This window comes from Choloepus didactylus, assembly GCF_015220235.1.
Source record: "Choloepus didactylus isolate mChoDid1 chromosome 11 unlocalized genomic scaffold, mChoDid1.pri SUPER_11_unloc2, whole genome shotgun sequence".
Lineage (NCBI taxonomy): Eukaryota > Metazoa > Chordata > Mammalia > Pilosa > Megalonychidae > Choloepus > Choloepus didactylus.
The window spans coordinates 4,513,665-4,536,776 of NW_023637579.1; the positions used below are offsets into that span (position 1 = coordinate 4,513,665).

The following is a 23,112-nucleotide window of genomic DNA, read 5'->3' on the forward strand; positions in this document are numbered from 1 at the left end:
GCTCCCTCCAAACAGCCCTTTTTGGCAGAGACTCTTCCCTCAAGAAGCTTGGGTTGGGCCACTGGCCAGAAGCACCCTGAGGTCCCTAGTAGCTGACCCCCATAACTCCTCAGGCCCAGGGCCATTTGGGCAGAGCAGGTAGCCCCTGCCCTGTCCATGGAATGTCCCCTCATGGGCTGGGAAGTTACCGGATGGGAACGATCCGTTCCGGGACCCCGGCGTCTCCTGCCATCTCCTGCTCCAGGCTCACATGGGGGCTGGCCTGGGGCTCTCCCCAGGACCTGCTGCAGACCTCAGCTAGTGGGAGACAAAGGGACCTGGTGAGGCAGAGCCTTGGAAGGAACCTGGGGACCCTCCCTGGGTCCCGGGGCAGGGGGCAGGGAGCTGGGCCAAGGTGGCTGCCGATCAAGCCACGGGGAGCAAGTGCAGGCCCAGGTGGGCCCCCAGGACAGTGGGGTCAGTGGCTGGGAACGGGCCAGGCCCCAGGTCCCAAAGTCCAGGGTTCAGCCTGCAAGTGCCCCCATCACCTCCCTCGGCTTCACAGCTTTACCACATGGAGGGGAGGGCTGCGAAGCCCCAGCCCATGACGAGCAGGGATGACCCCCAACACCAAGTGTGTCAGCTACTCAGTAGCTTTATAAATGGGTGAGTGAGGTTCGAAGCATCTAATGCAACAGCGTGGAGCTCACAGCTTGGGAGCCACTCGGGGACCAACCAAGCCGGGCTCCCCACCGTGGCCCCGTCCTCAGAGCCCAGCAAGCAAAGGAGAAGAGCACGATCAGGCAGACCTGTGGCTGGCGACTGAGCCCTACAAGGGGTCAGAGCTAACCCAAAGGCCTACTGGACAGGGCAGGCTCAGGAAGACACGGGGTTCAACGGGGAACCCTAACTCTGGGGCATGTGTGGATATGAGAGGCTGCTCAGAGGAAAGAGTTTATGGTCTGCTGGGGTCCCAGGCATGTCTGTGTGATTTTGACAGATGCACAGGGAGTGTTCAGGGTGGAATAAACACGAGCGTTTGTGATGTGAACCCAGTCACCCAGGACAGGCTTGGTGGTGTACAGCATCCACCACACCCGCTCTCCAAGGGCAGGCTCTGGGCTGCTGGGTCCCTACAGTGTCCCCAGCCCTAGAGCTGGCCGGGCAGGAAGGGCTCAGTCAAGGGGGCTCAGTCGGGGACTCGGGCAGGCATCCTGGTGCTTCCTCAAGATCAAAAGGCAGACACCCGATACGGCCTGTCCTCTTGGGCCTGGTACTCTGAGCAGCCAGTTCCACCCAAAGGAGCCCCTGGGATGGATGCACTGGTGCCCACGTGTGCAAATGAGGCCTCAGGAGGACTCTCCTCACCCTGTGGGGTCCCAGCGCCCCTCTGCCCATAGAGAAAGGGCAAGCTGCTGGAGCAGGCCAGCTGGAGGGTACGGCCGGACGTCCCTGCTGGCACTGGAGTGGGGACAGAAGGGAGCAGAGCTGACGGGCCTGCCCTCCCTGTCCCACCCGTGCCCCTGGCCCCCTAGGCCTCTGGGTCACCTGCAGCGCCCCCTCCAAAGGGGCAACACAGGCAGCACATGCAGGTGGGAGACCACCCTCCACCTGGGAGGTAGAGGGGCAATTAGGGAGTGGGGACAGCATGTCTGTCAGTCAGTCTGTCTGATACACTAGCCCAAGCTGGGGCTCAGGGCAGCTGAGACTGGGAGCTTTGGGGGTGTGGGAGTGCCCTATGGTCCTTTGGGGAGGGGTCCCCGTGGCCCTGAGATGTGGTCCCCAGCCTCAGCAGTGGACATGCACAGCCTCTCCTGGCTCCTCAGCCGAACAGAGCCTCATCAAGAAGGTGAGAGGAGATACAGAAGAGTGCCAAGGAAAGGGCAATGGGGGTTACTGGGAATGTGGGGTGGAGGGAGAAGGTCAGACAGCTCTGCTGGGGGACCATGGGAGCTCATGAGGGGAAAAGGATGTGGGCAAGAACAGGGCACATGGAAGGGACAGAATCCCACAGGGATGGGAGAATGGAGAGATGGACAGGGAGGAAGGAGAAACAAAAGGGTCTGAGGTTCCTGGGTGGGGCCTGAACCCTGGGCTGAGCTCTGATCTCACACCAGCCCCTCTCTTGGAGGGCAAAGGGATGGATGGCAGCTGGCATGTCACCCCCCAACGCCGATCCGCCAGCTTGGGGCCCAGTGGGGGTGCACTGGGCTCACCCACCCCAACGCTGACCACCAGAGAGATGAGGGGAGTCTCTATCAGAGCCAGGGGTCCTCCTGTCTGCTCAGCTGCCCCACAGACTGGCCTGGAAGTGTGCGTATCGGTTCCAGCCCCTCGGACCCTTCCCTATTGGGGGCCTCAGTTTCCCCACTACCATGTGAGAGCCCATTGGAGTCTGCGGCCAGGGTGGGTGGGCAGTGGTCAGCCCACTGCTGGGCCTCACCAGAGGCATCCTTGGGTCCTGCACCGGGGGGCTGGGGGCTGACTTCCTGGACCTTAGGTGCCCTCCTGGGTAGCTTCCCGGGTGGAGGGTCTGTGGGTGGGGGGCTGCCAGGCCTGAGGGCCTCTGCAGAGGTGTCTGGAGCCCCAGGGCCCACCAGCTGCTGCAGACCCAACTCGATCTTCTGGTCGGCTTGCTCCAGGGAAGCATGGATGGGGTCCTCCAGGGCAGCTGGGGTGGCAGCATCTGTGGAAGAAGCCGGTTAGCGTGAAGGCCTGAGCACCTAGGGTGGTGGGCCACATCTGTCAGGTAAGCACAGAGGCCCTGGAGGGGAGCAGAGCCCGGGCTGCCCTGGTCCCATTCCATCCACTCAGCAGCTCAGGAAGGCTGCCTGGAGGTGGAGGCCTTTGCAAAGGCAAGGAGGCCCCAAGACACCTGATCATGGGGAAAACACAGCTGTGGACAGCTGTCTCCTCCAACTGATACCTGGGCACGGGGCCCGTGCCTCGCTGAGCCCCAGGCGAGCTCAGGGACCCCCTGGGACAGTCGGAGCCCCAGGCTGGCGCCCACCCACTCTTTGGCACACAGCCAGGCCTGGATCCTCTGCCTCAGCCCCCATCGCCATCCATCACCCCAAGCTGGCCGGATTCCTACCCCACCCAGGGGCCTCTCCCTTCAGATGGGGCTGTCAGCCCCCAGGTTCGGGAGGACCCCAGCCCCATGCTCTAGAAAAGACAGGAACCAGCCGGCTGCCGAATCAAGATCTGGAGGAATCGCTGGAGGAGGGCATCAGGGAAAGCGGCAGCTGTGAGTCCCCCTTCCCATCCTGCTGCAGGCTCAGGCCCTCCTCCCAGGCAGCCCTTGCCTCATACCCCACCCCATCCTGCAGCTTTCCCCTGCACACACTGCCTAGGGCCCAGCCTGCCCTCTTCTGCAATCCACAGCCCTGCTTGGCCCTGCACGGCCTCCCACATCCATGGCTCCCACAACCACACTCTATGCCAGATGCACCAACACCTCCCAATCCCCAGCAGATATCGGTTTATTCAAACCCCTGCCTGGAACCCTCTCCTGCTCACACTCTCTGTCCTATCCATTCTTACGGGTCTCTAAGTCTCCACCCATGTGGCACCTCCCCTTGGCTAGAGGGGTGACCCCTGGGCTTCTCTCCACCCTCGCATTTGTCCTTGAAGAGAAAGAGCATGCTGGGAGCCAGCCTCAAGACTAGAAATGAGCCATTCCCCCCCATGAACTCTGGCTGAGAGTGCCCACCCGCCAGGGGCATCTAGGTTTACTGCTGCAGAGCTGCTGGGTAAATGCGATCTCCAGTGGTGACAGAGTCAGTCAGAACCCCTGTAGGCTGAGCTCTGAGGACCCTAGGGGAGTGGGTGAAGGCAGGCAGCAGGTGCCCTGGGGTTGCTACCTCGCAGAGCCCCCCGTATGTCCTGAGTGCTGCCGAGCAGTTGCTCCAGCACTGGCCAACTGTGCAAGGCTAAGACGGGAGCTGAGCCACCACCGTCTGTGCCCCTGTAACAAGTCAGACACCAGCTGGACTCAACTGCCCGCACCCAACCACCTGGAGCCCCAGCGGTGCCCACCCCCTTGGCATGTCCTGGGGGTGGGCACATGGAGTGCCCTGGGGGTGCCCACAAGGTCAGCCAACCTTCCAAGACTGACCTAAGAGCTCCAGGTGGCCGTGGACTACAGCAGGAGGGTCTGGTGGGACTAGAGAAAGGAATGCCAAGTATAGGGTGAGGCTCTGCCATCCTACAGGGAGGGCAGGGTGTGTCAGCATGCTCCTAGCAGGCACTGGACAAGACTGCAGTCCTCACAGCCAAGCCTGGGGGGCCCCTCCCACCCATCACCATTGCTGCTAGAACAGGGAGCAGCTGGGATGGGGAGCAGCTGGGCCCAGGGAGCAAGAAAGAACCGAGCAAAGTCTGTAGATGTCAACGGTTTATTGAAAGTCAACTGGCTGGTGCTTCTCTCCCAGCCCCTTCACATGTGCAGACCCTCAGGCGCACCTCCTGCAGACAGGGTGCCAGGAAGGGACAGCAGGAGCTGGGGCTCCCACTCAGGCCCAGGGCTAGGCCCTCCTTATAGGCCAAGAAAGGCATTCATGATGAAGGTCCAGGCTCTGGAGAAGGCTCTCCCTTCGGCAGCCCTACCAGGCCTGTGGGGTGCCCCTGCAGACCTGGGCGGGGTGGGGCTGGGCCTGGCTGCTGGGATCGGGCCAAGCAAGAGCTGGGCCCACCACCCTGCCACGGTGGCTGCCATTCCCTAACGGGGAGGGTCCAGGAGCATGAAAGAAGTCCCCACTTGACATGTGGAACCCTGGGGCTCCTGCCAGGTGGGGTCCCATTGGCCTGGCCTGGAGGGTCCACTGAGGCAGCCCAGAGCAGAGTGTCAGGGGTCGTTCCGGGTCGGAGGGGCTTCGGCACATTTCACGTTACAGGCGCTCGCTTGCACGTGTGTTCTGCTGAAAGCCAAGTCCTGTGAGGTAGGAATGGCCTGGTGGAAAGGGGTAGGGACTTGAGTTCCGTGTCCTTGAGGAGAAAGGCAGAGCAAGTCCCCCAGGAGGGCTGGCTTCCCAGCCTCTCTCCTGGGCTTTGAACGTGTGGTAGCATCAAAGGCAAGTTCGGGAGTTTCCCAGGTCTGGTGCTGGAGGTGGGACAGGTCCTAGCAGGGGCTGAGGGTGCCCGGCAGGTCCAGAGGGTAGAGCCCTGCAAGTACTCTGTGGCCTGGTTCCTCGCACCTGCCCCCAGAGACAGCCACGGCCACGGCCTCAGCTCTGGGAGGGGGCGTGGGCCTCGTCCGCATCCGGTCGGATGTGCAGGGTGACAGTCTCGCCCACTGTCCCGAAGCTGACTGTCTGGGTGGACACCTCTGTCTTGAAGCTGCCCTGGCCACTGTCCACAGAATGCCGGACCCGGGTGCAAAAGGACTGGGCACCCACGGGCCCAGGCTGGACTTCCCGCACGTGCACGGAGACGCCGGCTGGGCCACTGGACCCAGGTGGCCCCGGGCTGCGGCCAAAGAAGCCAGGGGGGCCCCGGGTCACCGGCGGGCGCCCCACACTGAGCAGCACGGGCCGCCCCACGGTGGGCTCGCTGATCTCAGTTTGCAGCATGGACACCTCGCAGGGCGGGTCATCGGAGGTGGGGGGCGCGGGACGGCCACAGCTGAAGGTCTCCCCTTCCCGGGGCACATAATCCTCCAGGTCTGCCAGGGTCAGCGCGCGGCCGTCGTGCGTGAGGATTTTGGGGTCGCGCCCCCAGAGATCCTCTCTGTCGTGGGGCTCCTCCACCACGCAGCCCTCTCCCCTGCCCTCCTCCACCTCGCTCTCCTCCACAACAGGGTCCTCTGGCATCTCCTCGGCAGCTGGGCAAGGGGACATCTGGCCTGTCCCCAGCTCGCAGCTGCCCCTGCCAGGCGTGGCCCAGTGCACAGTGCCCGCGGCATCCACGTGGAGGACAAAGGGCTCGCCCACACAGACCTCTGGTGGGGACCCGGCCTGCAGCCAGGTGCCCCCCTCCCCGCCCCGGGCCAGCAGCTTGTTGTTGGAGTTGTTGGTGTTGGGGTCCCCTCCAGGGATCACGCCACGCAGCCCCACCGAGCCGGGGGCCTCTCTGGCTGGAGATGCCCCCCTCGGGCCCGTCTTCTTCATGCAGACTTCAATGGTCTCCTCGACCTCCACCCACTTGGGCTGGGCCTCCGGAGCAGCGTGCAGGACTGGAGAGCGGGCCTCGACCTCCGTCACATACAGGGCAGGGACGGTGGGCTTCCGGCTCGGCTCTGCTGTGGACCGGGGTGGCTGGCTGGTTCCCGGTGAGTACAGTTCATGGGTCAACATACCCGGCCGTGACGGGCTAGTGGCGTGGCGGGAAGGCGAACATGAGGGAGACTTGCTGGGGGAGAGTCTCCGGCCACGGGGGCTCTTCACGACGGTGGTGATGGTCTCCTCTCTGGGGGCAGAGGGCCCAAGTGGCGATCGGCACAGAGACCCAGCCACCTCACCCTGTCCCCAAACTGTCAGCACATGCCAGGGCCAGCAAGGACAATAAGGTTAGTGTCTGTGGGAGGGCTGAGTGCACGAGGGAGCTGCTTACACACACGCGTGGGCCTGGCCTGCAAACCCCCAGCCAGAGAACTGAAGCCACAAAGCCCTGTGTGGCCTGTCACAGGCTCTGCAAGTCTCAAAGGAGACTTGGCATGCAGGGGAGGCTGTGCTGTATTGCACAGGCACCTCCAAGCCCAGATCCATCAGCCTGCTGTGGAGATACCAGCCCCTCGTTGCAGAGCTAATGAAGAAGGGCTGTAACCAGCTAGAGACCCAAGAGAGAGCCCTCCTTGCCCCATCCCACCCAGTGGGCTTTGTGCTTTATTCATGGAGTTGGGGCCAGGAGAGGAGGGGTTCCCTCAAAGGGCAGAGCGTTCATGCCCCAGTAAACTTTGCTTAGCAACAGGCTGGACAGCTGGTATCCCAAGTGCATGCAAGCTCAGGCCAAGGAGGATGAGGTCAGGAAATCAGGAAAGGCTGCGGGAACCCGGACCTCTGCATCTGGGAGTGATCTAGGAGTGTGTGGAGTAGGGGTTGGGGGGTGGTTGTGAGGCCCGGGCAGGCACGAGCTAGAAACCAGCTCTGGGCCCGGCTTGGCATCATGGGCTGCCTCTCCCTTCCTGAGCCCTGTTTCCCTGTTGGCAAAATGGGGAGTGGGAGGACAGGAAAGAACCTAACACTGGACACAGGTCGGCTGTGCACTGAGCACTCACCAGAGACTCTACCTAGCAGCCTCGGAGGAGTTCTGACCCACTTTTACAGATGTGGACAATGAGGCTCAAAAAGGATCAGAAACGTGCCCGAAGTCAGCCAGCCCCGGTGCTCCTGTGCTGCCCTGCCTGCCTGTGAAACTGGAAGGATCCGGAAGGGGAAATGAGTAACGGGCAGGGACAGGGATGCTCTGAGTGACACACAGTCCCTGCTCTCCTCAGCCCCAGGAACGGGTTTGCCCTCAGGCCTGGGCAGGGGACACCGGATGGCCTATGGTGACTGCAGGTCCCCAGCTGCCTTCTTTCCTGACAGCACTGCCTGTCTCTCTCCCATTCAGCCTTGCTTTTGTCTGATTCAGTGCTGGGTCCAGGAGCAGGAGCTCCTGGGCTCGGGCCAGGGAAGAGTAGCCACCTCTTGGCGAAGGACAGTTACAAATCCTGCCCCCACTGGGCTGCATCTGCAAGGGGGAATATTACACGCCCTTCGCTGGGGAGGAAGCAAGGTGCAGACTACCAGATCCACCTTCTTGCCTTGCAGCCAGGCTCAGGGCACAGAGCCCACCCCAAAGTAAGGGCAAATGGGCCAAGCCCTGTCTGCTGGTGTCATTGCCCCAGGGAGCCACTGCCCGGGTTGAGTGGGGCTGGGAAGTGGAAACAGCATGTGGATGGGATGGCCAGGTAACAGGGTCTCTCTCCAAGCCCAGCTCCATCCCCTGTGTGTTCTTCCCTTGGCGGGATGCTACGCCACCTCTACTGCCCCATTTGCTCATTCATACACTATGGATAATAGCAATGGATCTAACCCATGGATGAGACATAGATTGATCTGTGTGAAGCACTGGCACAGTGGTCTACCTACAGGGTTGGGTGCTACCTGCTGCCCCAAGAAATCCTGTCTGCTATGGGGCTGCAATGCAGGGACAGGAAGGAAGGGGTTAACCTGGCATCCCATCAAATGTCTGAAGACAGATTCTCCAGCAACCTGGTGAAGGACAGGCCCCTTAAGAAGGTTTTAGACCCACAGGGGAACCAAGAGGTCCCCATCCTGGGGCTCACCCATCACCTGATTGTGGCATCCCAAATGTTTCCTGCCTTCTCACTTTTGCAAGCTCTCCCACCACGTCTGCCTCAAAACACCTCCTCTTGGAGGTCCTCCCAGATACCTCAGGTCAAAATGAATTCTGACCCCATGGGTTGTCCCAGCTCTGGTTTTCTGTTGCAGCTCATCATTAGTAACACAAGTGGCTTTTCCTCAGCCTTGAAGGCAGTTGAAGGATGGAGAAAGGGACAGTGGGCATGGCACTGGGATTATGGGCTCCCGGCTGACTTCTGATGCTGCGCCACCCCGAGCATCCCCACTCTCCTCTCTGAGCCTCCGTTTCTCCATCTTCCCACTGCAAGGGGTGCACTTGGAGACTTCCAAAGGCCCTAGAAATGTGCTGCTCACTATTTAAGTTAAATTAAAATGCAACAAACTTAGAGTTCATATGACTCCCGGGGATGAATGTGGACCCGGCATAGTGGGACTGAGAGTATTTTCTTGACCAAAAAGGGGATGCAAAATGAGACGAAATAGTTTCAGTGGCTGAGAGATTCCAAATGGAGTCGAGAGATCACTCTGGTGGACATTCTTATGCACTATATAGATAACACCTCTTAGGCTTTAATGTATTAGAATAGCTAGAAGTAAATAACTGAAACTACCAAACTCCAACCCAGCAGTCTGGACTCCTGAAGACAATTATATAATAATGTAGATTACAAGGGGTGACAGTGTGATTGTGAAGACCTTGTGGATCACACCCCCTTTATCTAGTGTATGGATGAGTGGAGGAATGGGGATAAAAACTAAAGGACAAATGGGGTGGGATGGGGGGATGATTTGGGTGTTCTTTTTTCACTTTTATTTTTTATTCTTGTTCTGGTTCTTTCTGATGTAAGGAAAATGTTCAGAGATAGATTGTGGTGATGAACGCATAACTGTTATCATACTGTGGACAGTGGATTGTATACCATGGATGATTGTATGGTGTGTGAATGTATTTCAATAAAACTGAATTTAATAAAAAAAAAAAAAAAAAAAACTTAGAGTTCAGCCACATTTCAAATGCTCGATAACATGTGGCTGCTCTAGTGGACAGTGCTGATTTAGAACATTTCCATTGCTGCACAAAGTTTTGTTGGACAACAGTGCCTGGATTCCAGGATACTGAGGGTCCCTGATGTCACTGGGGAAGAATTCTGCCTCTAGCCAGCAGGCCCAGACCCAGGTTCAACCCTGGGTGCCATGAATCTGAGCGAGCCTCTCCTCACAGATGTTCTTGTCCCCACCTGGGAAGCGGGCAGGGTAAGTCTACTGTGCCAAGGTGGCCGGGCAATGGTAAAGGGCACCAAGATGCTAGAAGAGAGGGCTGTGGAGTGTGAAGGGGGCCCAGGAGCTCCCCTGGGAATACCTGTGAGGGGCCGGCGGTCTGCAGGGCAGGCAAAGTCCAGGTGGGCACACAGGTGGTCAGGACAGAGGCGAGGCCAAGCGGGTTAGTGGGCATGCAGGAGGCACTGCAGTCGGAAGGAGGGTTAGGAACACGCCTGCACTTACATGATGACGGTTTTCTTGGGGACTTTAGTCTCCTGCTCAGTGACTACAAAGAAAACAGTCGGAACAGCGAGGGTTACAGGCTGGCCAGCGCTCGGGGCAGTGCAGTGACCTGTTCAGCTCAGGAGCCCTGGGTCCGAGCTCTGCCCTGCTGTGTGCTCCCAGGCAGACTGTCTCAGGCTGGAGCCCCAGTTTCCTCCTCTCTGAAATGGGGTGATGTGGCCATAACTGTCCCTCCTCAAGGAGCCTGCAGGGGCTGTGGGGAGAGTGGGGGCCCTGGCTGGGCTGTCCACCCAGGAATCGCAGCTTCCCGCTTAGGCTGTGTGCTCGGAGAGCTCTCTAGACTTGTCCCCACTTCTCAGTTGTAGAAACTGAGGCCCAAAGAGGGCGAGGAATGCCCTGTGGCTGCGCAGGGCACCCAGAGACACACTGGGACTGAGACTAATGTCTACTGTACAAAAGATCCTAAAGAATTCTAACGACCGAGAGTCATCTCTCCAAGGGGGAAGGGCTCTGGAGTCCCAGAAGCAGCACATCTGACCTCAGAGGCACGAGGCCAAGGAAGTCCCACTGGGATCTGCCCCAGAGTATGCCTGGAAGTCCTGAGCTCTGAGGGATTAGGAAACCTAGATCCCCCATAAGTGCACCCCCAGTCCCAAACTACGGTGGGCTTTGGTCTCAATTGTGTCTCTCTCTTTTATTAAACTGAGTGAAATGCATGTTTAATCGGCTGCTATACACTTTACTTCACCCATAAAACACTGATGTAATGAACCTTTCCCCCAGATATCTGTAAAGCAAGTCTGGATTGCTTCTGGGTTTTCCTAGCTGCCCCAGAGCCAGCAGGACAGAGGCCAGGGTTCCCATTTGCCAATGGGGGGCCTGACTCCCAAGAGATGGGACGGGGTGCATCTGGGACCATGTGACAACCTACTCCCAGCGGTTCTGAGGCCTCTGCCCCTGCAGCTCCCAGACAAGTGTGGGCTGGGAACAAGAATGCCCCTCCCACCCTCGCCCCGCTGGATGGTGGATTCTAGAACCCTCCATCACAGCGGCCCCTTTTGCCTCTCTTGCAGGGCAAGTGGAGAACGAGGCTCAGAGAGTGAGCTACAGTGGCCTGGGGCACACAGCTTCCAGGCTCTGGTCTGGTGATTTTCAGTTTTGCTAGCCTACCTCATAGAGACAGAGTCTCCCTGGGACAGACAGGTGTATAATAAACCCACCTCTGGTGAAGTGCACATTGATTAAACATACCAGCTATGTGTGTGTATGCTTTGGAGCTACACTCACCGTGCATGTGCATGCATGTGGCTGCACAAGGGGATGTGCGCATGTGTGTGTGAGTATACACGTGTGTGGTGGCCGCCCCCTGGGAGGAAAGGAGGCCAGGGAACAAGGGGATGGGATCCAGGTAAAGGCTCTGTGCTTTTAGATAAAGCTGGGCCCACTGAGAACTCCGATCTGCCACCTGCAGGCACAGAATGAGAAAACTCCAGGCTCTTCCATCATCCTTGTGATTGGGGCCCTGTCTTGCAGTTCCTTAAGGTGGCAGCCACGGCAGCTCTGGGCTGCTCATGCTGGTGTGGTTGATACCCTCTTGGCACCTGTTTCAGGGACCCACACTGCCTGCTGATCAGCCCTCAGCCCCAGTGAGTATCTGCAACCACAGGAGGGGTGCAGCCAAGCAAAGCAGGGCTCCTCGGCTGGTATGGACTCGCAAGCGAGGGGCAAGCACCCACCCAAAGGCCTGCTGGGGCCAGTTATAGCTGCAGATTAGAGGTGAAGCAGCAGAAAGTGAATTAGGAAGCAGTGGAGTGAGCTCTGATGCCAGTCTGTGCAGACCAGCCCCCTCGCTGTGCTGGGACGGTACACATGGGTCACAGCCTGGGGTCACCGTGCTGGCCAGCTCTCCAGACTGTGTCACCCCCACCTCCAGACCCGGCCACTGTGGAGCAGTGACAAAGAGAGACCGAGTATGCTTGGCGGTTGCCGGCTGACAGGGAGCACTGGTGTCCTTCTCTGCCCACCAGACAGAGGCGAGACGCGCTGGGAGCAGCAGCCAGTGCCGGAGTGTGTCCACGAGGGGCCAGCGGATATCAGATGGGTCTCGAACAATGACCCGTGCACGGGGAGGGTCTCAAAGGGCCCCGAGGCTGAGCTCGGGGTCGCCCGGCCCTTTGAGAGTTCAGACGGCCAGCCCAGCCCTTGCCAGGACTTGGAAGGACACAAGTTCCACGTCCTGCTGTGGAAGCCGCAGCACCACCAGGGGTTCGTCCAGCTCTGCTTGCACACCCCCAGGGATGGGAGGCTCACTATCTGCCTGGGCAGCCCTTCCAGGTGGGGCAGCTCCAACTGGGAGATGCTCTCCTTGGGGCTGCAGTCTGCCCATGAGCCTTTGGGGTGGCCACGAGCCTCCTCAACCAGGCTGGGCAGCCCGGAACAGATGCCAGTTGCTCTCCTCCCTGTCCTAGGAGCCAATGCCCTCCCCTTCCTGGGCCTCACTGGGACCCTGGAACCCTGATTTGGGTGCAGAAGTGACGTGTCGTGGCCCCTTCACCTTCCATCTGGAAGCATGCTTGTCCCTGTGGGGGCTCATTCTGCAGCCTGGCCCCCCGCCTGGACCCCAAGAGCGGCCTCAGTCCAGGCCAGGCCGAGGAGGCTGAACCTGTGTGCTTTGGCCTCAGGGGACACCCTCAGGGCCAGCCTGCCCTGCTCGAGCATCCTCAGCAGTGACGACCTCACCCAGGAGCCCAGCGGCTTTGCTCTCTGCCCTTGCTTCCAAGCCTCCCTCATCCTGGTAACCTCCTGCTGTCACCTCTACATGGCCACTCTGGCCACTACCCTGCCCAGAAGGCTGCCCTGGGCTGGGGTCTTAACTTTGTGCACACGTGTTACTGCCCAGGTCTTAGGGACCCTCTGCTGGTCCCCACCCATGCCACCTAGCACATTCTCTCCAAGCCGCCTGAGATGCTGGCTTGGCTCCCTCCTGCAGGAGGCCTGCCCTGATCACAGGGCTGATGGCTTCAGCCCCACCTTGACTCTGCTCTGCACAGGCCCCTGGAAGGATCCAGCTCAGGGCTTGTCCCTGGGGACCTACCTTCCACGGCGACCAGCTGCTCCCGGCGCTGCTGCTCCCAGCCCCGCAGTGCAGGGCTCTGCACACACAGCTCAGTGCCGCCACGCGTCGAGCCCAGCCGGTTCACCAGCTGCAGGGGGACAGGAGGCCACAGGCTGCTCAGAGGCCAGGCCATGCCTGGAGTGGGGGAGGGAAGCACCTGGAGCTTCCTGCAGTGAGGTGACCTTCTCTATCTGCAGCCACCTGGGGCTGTCCAGCCCTTGAAACATCACCAGTGCAGCCGGGAAACTGAATTTTTAATTGAATTTTACGAAGGGTTTGCAGTTTCCATGGGGAGAATGCAAAGTGCTATTTGGGTGATGAAAAATAGACTTCCAAGTGAATGAATCAAAGATGCACATGTATGTATGTGTATATGCACCCCAGACCCCAAATCAAGATCCAAGTATTATCTCCAAGATGGCAGCACACGTGGCAGGGCCAGTCTGGGAACCAGGCACCCAGCCTGAGCCTAGAGAGGCTGGCATGACTGAGGGGCAAGAGGCCAGTGGAGGTCCCGGAGGCCACACAGCCTCCACCATGGCTCCCATGCCCAGACGGCAGGCACCAGAAGATATTGGCGACCGAGAAACTGGTAGCCCAGGCCCAGGGCCCCTGCCCATCCCACCCTTGCCCCACTGCCTGGGGCACCCTCACCTCACACTCATAGTGGCCCAGGTCCTCCTTGCTGGCCGCCCGGACTACCAGCACCAGCACGCCACTGCGGCGCTCGCTGAGCATCTGGTACTTGCTGCCCGCGGTCAGCAGGGCCCCGTTCTTGTACCACCTGCAAGCCGAGCCCAGCAGGGTTCCAGTGAGGCTGAGCCTCAGGCCACCAGCTCCTCACTGTCCCCTGGACATCCAGGGCCCCCACCTCATGGCCTGTGCACACACTGTACCCTGGCCTGGAAGACCCTCCCATCCCCATTCCATTGTTCAATAGCCCACCCATTCCAGAAACCACCAGACAGCAGCCCAGGAAAGAGCCCGTGGCCCTCTGACACCCACCTCCCAGTGCAAAGACACTGGCTCTGTTTCTGGCCCACCCCTCGTTCTGTAGATCAGAGCTCACAGACGTCTGGGAGCAGGCAGACTTCCCCCCACCACCCCACCTAGAGGCTGGCCTTGGCGCCCACCTGATCTGAGGGTACGGGGCACCTTCGATGGTGCAGGTGAGCTGAGCATCTTCTCCCTCCACGAAGGCCGTAGCGCGGACTTTGTTCACAAACCGTGGGGGCACTGAGAGCCAAGAGGGAGACTCAGTGGTGGAGTGCAAGGCAGCATGGGGGCAGGGGGAGCTGAGAGCCAGGTCCTCGCCCCCATAGCAGTGAGTATTCCAGACTGGCCTGAGCTCAACAGACCTCCTTCAGATGCCCACTCAAGCCCTCCACCTGCTTTGTCCCTCTGGACCCTCACACCCACACCTGTTAGCTCAGGAATGCCCCCCACCCCTGGCATCTCCACCTTAGCCAGTCCCATCTGCAGAGTGTCAACCCTGGGAAGGGACCACCAGGCTGCTGACAGAGTGGGGTGGTCCCACCCAAACTGCACAAGGAGAATCCCAACCATGGGCCTCCAGCAGACCTTCCCCAGACACACCTTGCACCAGGATCTTTCCTAAGGTGCTGGCATTGCCGGCAGCACTCGCTGCAAAGCACATGTACTGGCCAGTGTCCACACCAGTGAGGTTGTCCAGGATGAGGGCACACGAGCCGTCGGAGTCCTCGATGAGGATGTGGTGGGGGTCCACCTCCACAGGCTTCCCATCTGGAAAGGAGGCATGTGGGCAGGTCACCACCATGCCGAGTCAGCCCCCTGCCCACGCACAGCTGCATCCAAGGGCTGGCCCATCAGGGACATGAGGCTGGGCCCAACCCGGGCATTCATACTCAGGGTGGGATTGAGAGTGATGCGGAGGCAGCAGAAGTACACCAGAGCCACCCTGGCAGAAGGGCAGGGAATTTATATGGAATCCTAAGAAATGATATTAACTAGATGCTTAAATTCTAAGACAGGCATACCTCAGTTGATTGCACTCTGCTTTACTGTGCTTTGCAGGTGTTGCATTTTTACAAATTGAAGGTTTGTGGCAACATGCACTGAGCAAGTCTATCAGTGCCATTTTCCAACAACGTGTGCTCACTTCATGTCTCTGTCACATTTTAATGAAGATATATACATTGTTTTTCTAGACATAATGTTAGTGTACACTTAAGAAACTACCGTACAGCGTAAACATGACTTTTGTTTGCACTGGGAAACCAAAAATTCCGTGTGACCCTTTACTGGGATATTTGTGTTATTCTGGTGTTCTGGAACCAAACCTACAATATCTGAGGTTTGCCTGTAAATAAATAAACTTACAAACCATAAAAAGTCCCCCCTGTTCCCACTCCCTCTCCTCCAGGTGCTGCCCCAGTCTTCCGCACCGTCAATGACAGCTTCTGGAAAGAGTTGTTCCTGCTCCCTGTTCTGAGCTTCCCTTCCAATTCTCTCTTAAACTCACTTCCACATGGTTTTCGCTGCCACCACTCCCACAAAAAGGCTCTTGTCAAGGTCAACGCTGACATCCTGTGGTCAGTTTACAGGTCTCACATGCATTATAGCAAATAATTCTCCGTGGATTTCTCACGTTTGTGCAGGGACCAGAGCCTCAAGGCAATGGCATTTACAGCCAAGTTACTAATATTTGTATAAGGAAACATACAAGGATAATAAAGCTAGAGATGACTCCCTTGCCAGAGACATCCCAAGGTAGTAAAGATAAAGCCCTCTCCTTCCCATGCTCAGGAGACATCTGCTTACACTCCAAGGTAATCAGTGCTCTCTGTTTCTAGAGGAAAGAATGGATAAATGTTCTGGCAGCCCCATAAAAGCTCAGAGTCTCCTAAAACTCAGGGTTTATTTCCTGGGGCATGCACAGTTAACATCTGGCCTTCACTGCCTTGTCCTGTGGGGACTGGAATATGGGAAACCAACATGAGATACTCCTCTGGTTTCTACTTTTGCAGTAATAAACAGTCTTTCTCTCTAATGGGCGTTGTGTTTTTGCCCATATATGACTAGAAGGCTAATTTGCTGGTTTGCGAGTAGGGGAAAGTCTCAAGCCCTTCACAGTTTCTGACTTGCAGTTCTGGCAATCAGGAAGGGATAACACCAGAGACATGGCCTTCTGGAGGAGAAAGTGGAGGGCCCATGGACCAGTTAACAAAATGTAAAAGAAGTCCATGGGAATTGGTGGTGGAGAAACTGACCATGTGGCATGGCCAATTGGGCAAAACATGGCCCTCCACTTTGTGGTCTGTTTATGAAGAACTGTGGAGGCATCTGCAGTCTGAAACTAAGAGGTGGGTTCCCAGACAGATGGCTCAACCATCCCTTGGTTCATGCTCTCTCTCCTCAGATCCCAAGGACCTACCTGCCAATCTCAACTGCTCCATCTTAATGGCAAGTACTAAAGCCCAAGCTGCATCAGAGGAAAGTCCTGAACCTCTTCAGACAGTTACAGAAATGCACACCCACACTGAGTGAAAAAGAAGGGACATTCACAGCACCAAGCCAAGAGAAGGGCTGGAACTCTGGAAGATTCACTGGAGAGCTTGTGAATCTTCAACTGGGAAGGGGCATCTACTACTTGTTCAAGAGGAAGGACAACAGCTGGGCATCAGTTTCTCCTGCCATTTACCATGCAACCTTTGGTTCTTGCAAAGATGGCAGTAAAGGATCTCAGAGTGTTGTGCAGTGGGTCCTGAACCAGGGAGATTTCCCTGACAAACTCCAGTGTGAAACCACAGAAAAGGTACTCACTACCATCTGTGCTCCTTCGACCCCAGATTAAGCCTACAATGCTGACATAGGTGACACATGGCAGAATGAGAAAGTGACACCAAGGAATCAAGATACACTCTCAGAGTTGGCCCTGCGTCATTGGAAAACTCCCTGCATCCTGATATTAAAACCCAGCGAGATGTTAAGAGATGTTATCACGACAATGGGCCAGCAGATGCTCCAAGTTAAGGTGGATTCCATATATGCATCGTTCTTTCCCCTGAGAGCAGCTCCAGCCTGGCCCAGTTAGCACAGCTTCCTGGTGGCAACCTGGGTGAAAGGGGGCTGTTCTAGTTTGCTAGGGCAGCTGTTATGCAAAATACCAGAAATGGACTGGCCTTTATAATAGAGATTTATTAGGTTACAAATTTACAGTTCTAAGCCCAAAAAAGTGTCCAAGCTAAGGCATCAAAAAAGAGAATATCATCACTGAAGGAAGGTCAGTAGCATCCAGAACTTCTCTGTCAGCTGGGAAGGCATGTGGCTAGTGTCTGCTGGTCCTTTGCTCCTGAGTTGCATTTCGAAATGGCTTTCTCCAAAATGTCTCTGGCCTTCTGTCTGTCCTAGCTTCTCTCAGCTCTCTGCTTTGTTCTCCCAGGGCGTTTCTCTCTAAGCATCTGGGAGTCCTCTCTTAGCTTCTCTAGGGCTTCATCTCTTAGCTTAGCATCTCCAAACGTCCTTCTATCTGCACCTCCCAGTGTCTCCAAGTGTCTGGGTCTGTGTCAGCTCTTAGCTTTCCCAGGGGCAAACTCTGGATTACATATCTTAGCTTCTCTCCAAAATGTTTCTCTCAGCTTCTCTTGGGGCATTGTGTCCTCTCTGCTTTCTGTGTGAGCTCTCTTTAAAGGATCCCAGTGATCTAATCAAGACCCACCTTGAATGGGCAGGTTCACATCTCCATGGAAATAATTTAATCAGAAGGTCTCACCCATAGTTGGGTGGGTCACATCTCCATGGAAACATTCAATCAAAAGTTTCCACCCAACAAGAATGGATGAAAAGATCATGGCTGTTCAGGGGTTTCAAAGTGGCATAGGGGCCTACAGCTTTAAAACTTAATTCTGGTTGACTTTTATGAAAATGCTTATCTCCCTCCTGAGTCTGACCTTCCAGATGAAAGGTCTGGGTGTGAGTACGGGATGACTGGAGAAAAGGTGAACTTAACTGTTTTGGGCAGGTTGAGGGAGAGCAGAAATTCAGACACCTGGGAAAGGGACACTTTAGCCCCCGGAAGTGGGGATGTCAATGATCCTTGTCTTTCAGAACTGCCCTGGAAGTCTTCCTCCAGAAGGAAAAGTCCTTGATGTGACTCTCCAGAGCTGTGGCAAGCACCTTCAATTTAACTGATGGTTGCATCTGCCAGGCTCCACCTGGATATCTCTGACCATGAGACCTGGGTAGCTCCAGACATGACACCTCTAGATGTCATCTCCACCCCATTCTCTGTCATCATCAGAGATGGAGATGCCAGATGCCACTCATGAGTACGGACCAGAACAAAATGAACCGACTACCCTCAGGTGGTTCCTCCACACACAAGGACTGAACTCAACTACCGGGACTGAACTGGGAACTCAGAGGTTTATCAGCATCCTGGTGACCCCATGGGAGGTCAAATGGGTGATCATGCAGGAGGCACTATCAACATGTGTCATCTGACTATGACTTGGATATGGCTATTTTTATTTTAGTTCTGTTAGTTCTTGCTTTATACAATGTAAGGCTGTTATTTATTGCAGATAAATTCAGGACTACTATATGTTTTATACCTTACATTATTATAAAATGTCTCTCTTCACCTCTGATAGTATTTCTTGTGTCAAAATCCAATTTTTCTCATAATAAGTTAACTACATTAGTTTTCTTTACCCATGAATTTTACACCCCTTTCTTTCATTTTTGACATTTCTGTATACCATATATTTAAGGTGAGTCTCTTTCAAGTAATACATGATTGTGTTTTGTTATTCTCTGACAATGTTTGTTTTTTTGGAGATTTTAGTCCATTTATATTTAGTATAATACCAATACATTTGAGATTGAATCCGAAAAAAAAAAAAAAAAAAGTTGGTATAAGGAGACATTCAAGGAGAGCAAAGCTAGACATATCTCCCTCCCTGGAAATTTCCAGGGTAATAAAGACAAAGCCCTCCTAAATGTATGTGGTATAATCCACTGCATGTGCAGGTGACATCTGGCTCTTACCACACTGTCCTGTGGGAACTGGAGCATGAAGTACCAACACCAGATGCTACTCTGGCGGCTGCTTTTGCTACAATAGTTTTTGTCTTTGACCCGCAGGTCTTGTGTCCCTGTGTGTGTGTGTGTGCATGTGTGTGTGGTGTGTATGTGTGTGTAAATTGTGGTAGACCAACTGGTTTGCTTGCAGGTAGGGTAAAATAGCAGCCCTTTCTTGTCGCATGACCCAAGAGCAGCACTGGGTGTTCATGATCACGCCTTCCAGATATACTTTCTTTATTGTCTTCCTGGTCTCCACACTTCCCTGGCGTCCCTCCCACCGCTCTCGGTGCTCCTTAATAGTCTTTGATCATTTCTCATCATTGCTTCAAACTCTAAATGCTGGAAAATCCTAAGTGTCCATCCTCAGACCTTCTGTCTCTCCACACTTAATCAGCATTGATATCAACCAGTCGTTTTACAACCTATGTGCTGATGGCTCCCACCTTTTATGTCTCAGGACAGGCTCCTCCCCTGAGCTCCAGACTTTGCTAACTGCCTTCTCAACACTTCCACCTGGATCGCTCATGAGCACTTCAATTCTTTACAGGTCCTCTTCAGACCAAACTCTTCACTCTTCCCCTGCCCTGCCTCCACTCCAGCCTGCCTCTCTTCCCAGTCTTCTCCCTCCCCGAAAAAGAACCAAATACATGCAGTCATTTGGGATGCCAACCTCTCTCCCCCACACACCCCCATACAATCCATCAGCATATCCACTGGCTCTAACTCTGACATGTATCCAGAATCCAAACACTGCTCACCAGCTCCAACAGCACCACCTGGACCTCTGTCACTGCTGTCACCATTTCCAGGATGCTTTCCCACTTGGCCCTCTACTGAGGATTCCCAAGACAATTGCCAAAGCAATGGTTACTAGACCGCAGATTGTGTCCCTCTCCTGCTTAAAACCCTGGCATGGCTCCTGTGCAGCAAGGATTAACCCTAACCCAAAGAAAGGTTTGGCCCATTGTTCCCAGCTCCTGGGAGCCTGTGAAATGTCATTCCTGAACATCCTTGTCTTTGTTTACCTGGGAGCCCTGGTTATCAGCTTGATCAAAGTCAGCCACGTGTACCCTACAAAACCAAGGCTCTGGTGAGTTTCCCTGTTCATCAATACTCTGTGTGTGTTGTCACACAGAGTTTCTGGGAGAAGTAAGCACCGTGCATACAACCTCATTTGGGGAGGACACCTGGAAGCGTCCACCCAGTTTCTCCTGGACCCTGCCCCATGCACCTCTTCCCTTGACTGAATTTAACCTGCATCCTTTTGCTGGAATAAACTGCAACCATGAGCATAAGGTCTTTGCTGAACTCCGTGGGTCCTTCTAGTGAATTACTGAACCTGGGACCTGCAAATGTGCAGTTGACATCAGAAGTGGGGGTGGTCTTGGGGATTCCCAAACGTTGCAGCTCCCATATCATGTAGCGTTTAATCCATGATGCCTACCATGGCCAAGCTCCAACATCATCACCACCCTCATTCCCCACAGCTATTCCTGCTTGTGTGGCCAAGAATGTGGCTTGAAGGCCCAAAACTGTTCCGTGCTTCAATGCCTCATCTTTGTTCTCATCATGGCCAGCTCACTGCTCACACAGAGCTCTTCTGATATATCTGCCTTAGTAAAGCATGCCCTGATCACCCTCTGTGCCTTGCCCTGTTTTATTTCTCTTTATGGCTATATTACTACCCGATTTTATATTATACATTTATTTGTCTATTGTCTTGCTCTTCCTCTAGAAAGTCAGCTTCCTTGGACAGGGATCTGTCTGTCTTGTTCACTGCTGTCTCCCCCAGCACCTACAGCCATGCCAGGGTATTCAATAAATATCTTCAACAGTGGATAGTGCCACCGTGTTAAGAACCCTGATGCATATCTAAGCACTCTCTGCCTGTCTGTCCCACTCACCACGTCACCCAGATGGACCCTCCAGAACCCCCTGGCCAGACCTGGAGCCTGGGTCCCAGCCCTTGCCCAGACTGCTTCCCTCTTGGCCACTCTCTCCTGCACAGGCAGCAACCTTGGCTGGGAACCCCTAGCCTTGCGGGGCTCCCCTCGGCACCGGGGCCTACCTTTATACCAGCTGACGATGGGCTTGGGTGTGCCCGTCACTCGGCAGGCCAGCTTGACTGTCTCCCCCAGCTCAGCTGTGCAGTCTGCCAGCTCCTCTTCAAAATCTGGGGCTCCTGGGAACACATACGGGGGCTCTGAGAGTTTTGTGGGTGGCGATGCTCTGGACTCACAAAACCCCTCGAGCGAGTCCCTGGCAAGGTCTGGCAGGCCAGATCACCAACCCCTCCCTCAATATGTCATATTTTAGTTCCCTTCCTATAGCTTTCCAGAAGCTCATCCCCACCCCACCCCCCACCACTTCCAATCAGTGGAAGTGGTTGCTGGAGGAGACTGTCCTTTGAGATCCTTTCCCAGGGGACAGAGGGGAATCATAGGTGAGTAAGGCAGGCTGGGTGGATAACAGGGAGGGGTGAGGACTATGGAAAAGGAGAGCGTTAGAAGGGGAGCCCCACTCTCATTGCTGGATCACTGCTGGCAAGAAAGTGGGGCTCAGGGCTGCTGGAGTGCCCATGTTCCCTGAACCCCAGCAATGAGGGAGCTCCCAGGCACTCAGCCTGCAAGTCTGAGTGGGGTGGGATTTGAGAAAACTGAGGCTCCCATGAGGCTGGAGCCTTTGCAAGCCTAATCTCAACTGACTGGAGGTAAGAACTGGGTCTCCCTGAGAAAGTGCCCATTCCATCGCACCCTCTGGAGATAGTGGGGGTTGAGAGCTGAGCCATACAGGCACCCCAAGGCCTAAGCAGCACCCAACCCAGACTAAAGGACGTGGCTAAAGGGCCTGGATCCCCTGAAGGCCTCCTACCTCCCTCCACCTCCCCACCCCAGGCCCAGGAGCCACTCACGCCAGATGGGCAGGGCCAGGCGCTGCTGGATGCCGCAAATTTCCTTAACCCAGGAGTTCTTGATGATGACCGTCCGCGCCTGCAGCAGGTACTTCCGCACCGAGTCCTCCCGCTCGTGCCACACCTCGAAGGCGCGTTCGTCCCCCTCCACCTGGTCGTTCAGGTCGATGCTGCTCAGCTGCAGGGGCGGGGTTGGTGGGGGCGGGGGGTGTCAGCCCACCTGAGAAGGCTCGCGCCAGCCACGCGGTGGGCAGAACCCGGAGCTCCCGCCCACCCCCGCCTGCAACCTTCATCATGTTCCTGAAGATGTAGCTGAAGGTGTCCATCCGCGAGTCCCGTTTGGGCTTGCAGATCACCAGGTGGTTGCGGAAGAGGAAGACGTGGCGGCTGTGGCCTTTCCAGGGCATCCGGGCCCCCGGCGCCCCTTCCCAGACGATGAAATGGCCCTGCGAGTGTGGCCCTCCGCGTCAGCCGGGCCCAGGCGGGGACGCACGACCCCGCAGCCCCGAGCACGGACGCATCCCCTCCCCCACCCCGCCGGGCCCGGGGCCCCCACGCTCCACCACCCAGAGCCCCCTGCCGGCCCCGGACCTGCCGGATGGGCTCGCCCAGGGCCTCCAGGGTGCCAGGGTAGTTCTCCATGAGCGACACGTGCAGCTTGTTCTCGGCGCGCTGGGGCAGGGCGGAGACCACCGCGTACGCCTGCTCCAGCAGGGCGCAGTTCTGCCGGCTCCGGGCCTTGTTGCGGATCAGCTCCTACCCGGAGGGGAGGGCGGTCAGGGCTGCGGCCAAGCCTGGCACCGCACGCCTGCCCGCTTGAGCCCCCGCGCCCCCTGGCAAACAGCGGGACGAGGCTGGGGACAGGGTGGGGCGGAGGGCCGCAGAGGGGCCGCGAGTGCGTACCTTGAGGAAGGCCTGGTACTGCTGGATCCGTTCGACGGGCTGCTCCAGGTAGTGCTGCAGGGGCGGCGGCGGGGGCTGCTCGGGGTCCGCTGCAGACAGGGTCTCCTCTGCGTATTTCTGCCCGAAACAGAAGGGCGGGTTTCGGGGCAGGGATGCACAACCCTGGGAGAGCCCCACTAGGATCCCACTCAGGCGGGGGCCCATAGCGGGAGGAGGGGATGTGTGACAGAGGACCCTGGACCTGAGTGGGCTGCGGGGCAGGGAAAGGACAAGAACAGGACTCTGTGGGGTGCTGCCCCAGGTTGGGGAATGGGAACCCTGCAAAGCCAAGG

At 56.6% G+C, this 23,112-nt stretch overlaps 2 protein-coding genes across 11 annotated transcripts in view; one reads left to right on the forward strand and one right to left on the reverse strand.

Moving 5' to 3' along the window:
- OBSCN (obscurin, cytoskeletal calmodulin and titin-interacting RhoGEF) overlaps positions 1-23,112 on the reverse strand; it is a 229,973-nt gene that overhangs the window by 14,715 nt on the left and 192,146 nt on the right. Inside the window, 11 exon segments of the mRNA XM_037823238.1 lie at positions 189-297; positions 2,423-2,665; positions 12,880-12,988; positions 13,555-13,684; positions 14,034-14,136; positions 14,497-14,664; positions 21,035-21,148; positions 21,878-22,055; positions 22,165-22,323; positions 22,469-22,633; positions 22,781-22,897. Of these exon segments, the coding sequence (XP_037679166.1) occupies positions 189-297; positions 2,423-2,665; positions 12,880-12,988; positions 13,555-13,684; positions 14,034-14,136; positions 14,497-14,664; positions 21,035-21,148; positions 21,878-22,055; positions 22,165-22,323; positions 22,469-22,633; positions 22,781-22,897 (1,595 nt within the window).
- LOC119524552 lies at positions 1,974-8,762 on the forward strand. Of its 10 annotated transcripts, none has more exons than XR_005214842.1 (4): positions 1,974-6,247; positions 6,395-7,356; positions 7,728-7,867; positions 8,412-8,762. XR_005214842.1 is itself a non-coding variant. In XM_037823237.1 (3 exons), the coding sequence occupies exons 1-3, from the start codon at positions 5,340-5,342 to the stop codon at positions 7,759-7,761; spliced, it is 1,032 nt and encodes a 343-aa protein (XP_037679165.1). In that variant the 5' UTR covers positions 1,974-5,339; the 3' UTR covers positions 7,762-8,762. The 10 variants fall into 10 exon arrangements, 2 of the variants coding, with proteins under 2 accessions (XP_037679165.1, XP_037679163.1); XR_005214844.1 differs by having other exon boundaries at positions 6,395-6,484; positions 7,169-7,867; XR_005214845.1 differs by having other exon boundaries at positions 6,395-6,484; positions 7,242-7,867.

Bases quoted from the DNA above. Each gene is read 5' to 3' on its own strand.
- LOC119524552 (XM_037823235.1), top strand. From the start codon at position 5,340: ATGCCGGACCCGGGTGCAAAAGGACTGGGCACCCACGGGCCCAGGCTG. The intron at 6,248-6,394 runs GTGAGTACAGTT...CTCTGGGGGCAG, and splicing joins GGGTGGCTGGCTGGTTCCCG to AGGGCCCAAGTGGCGATCGG.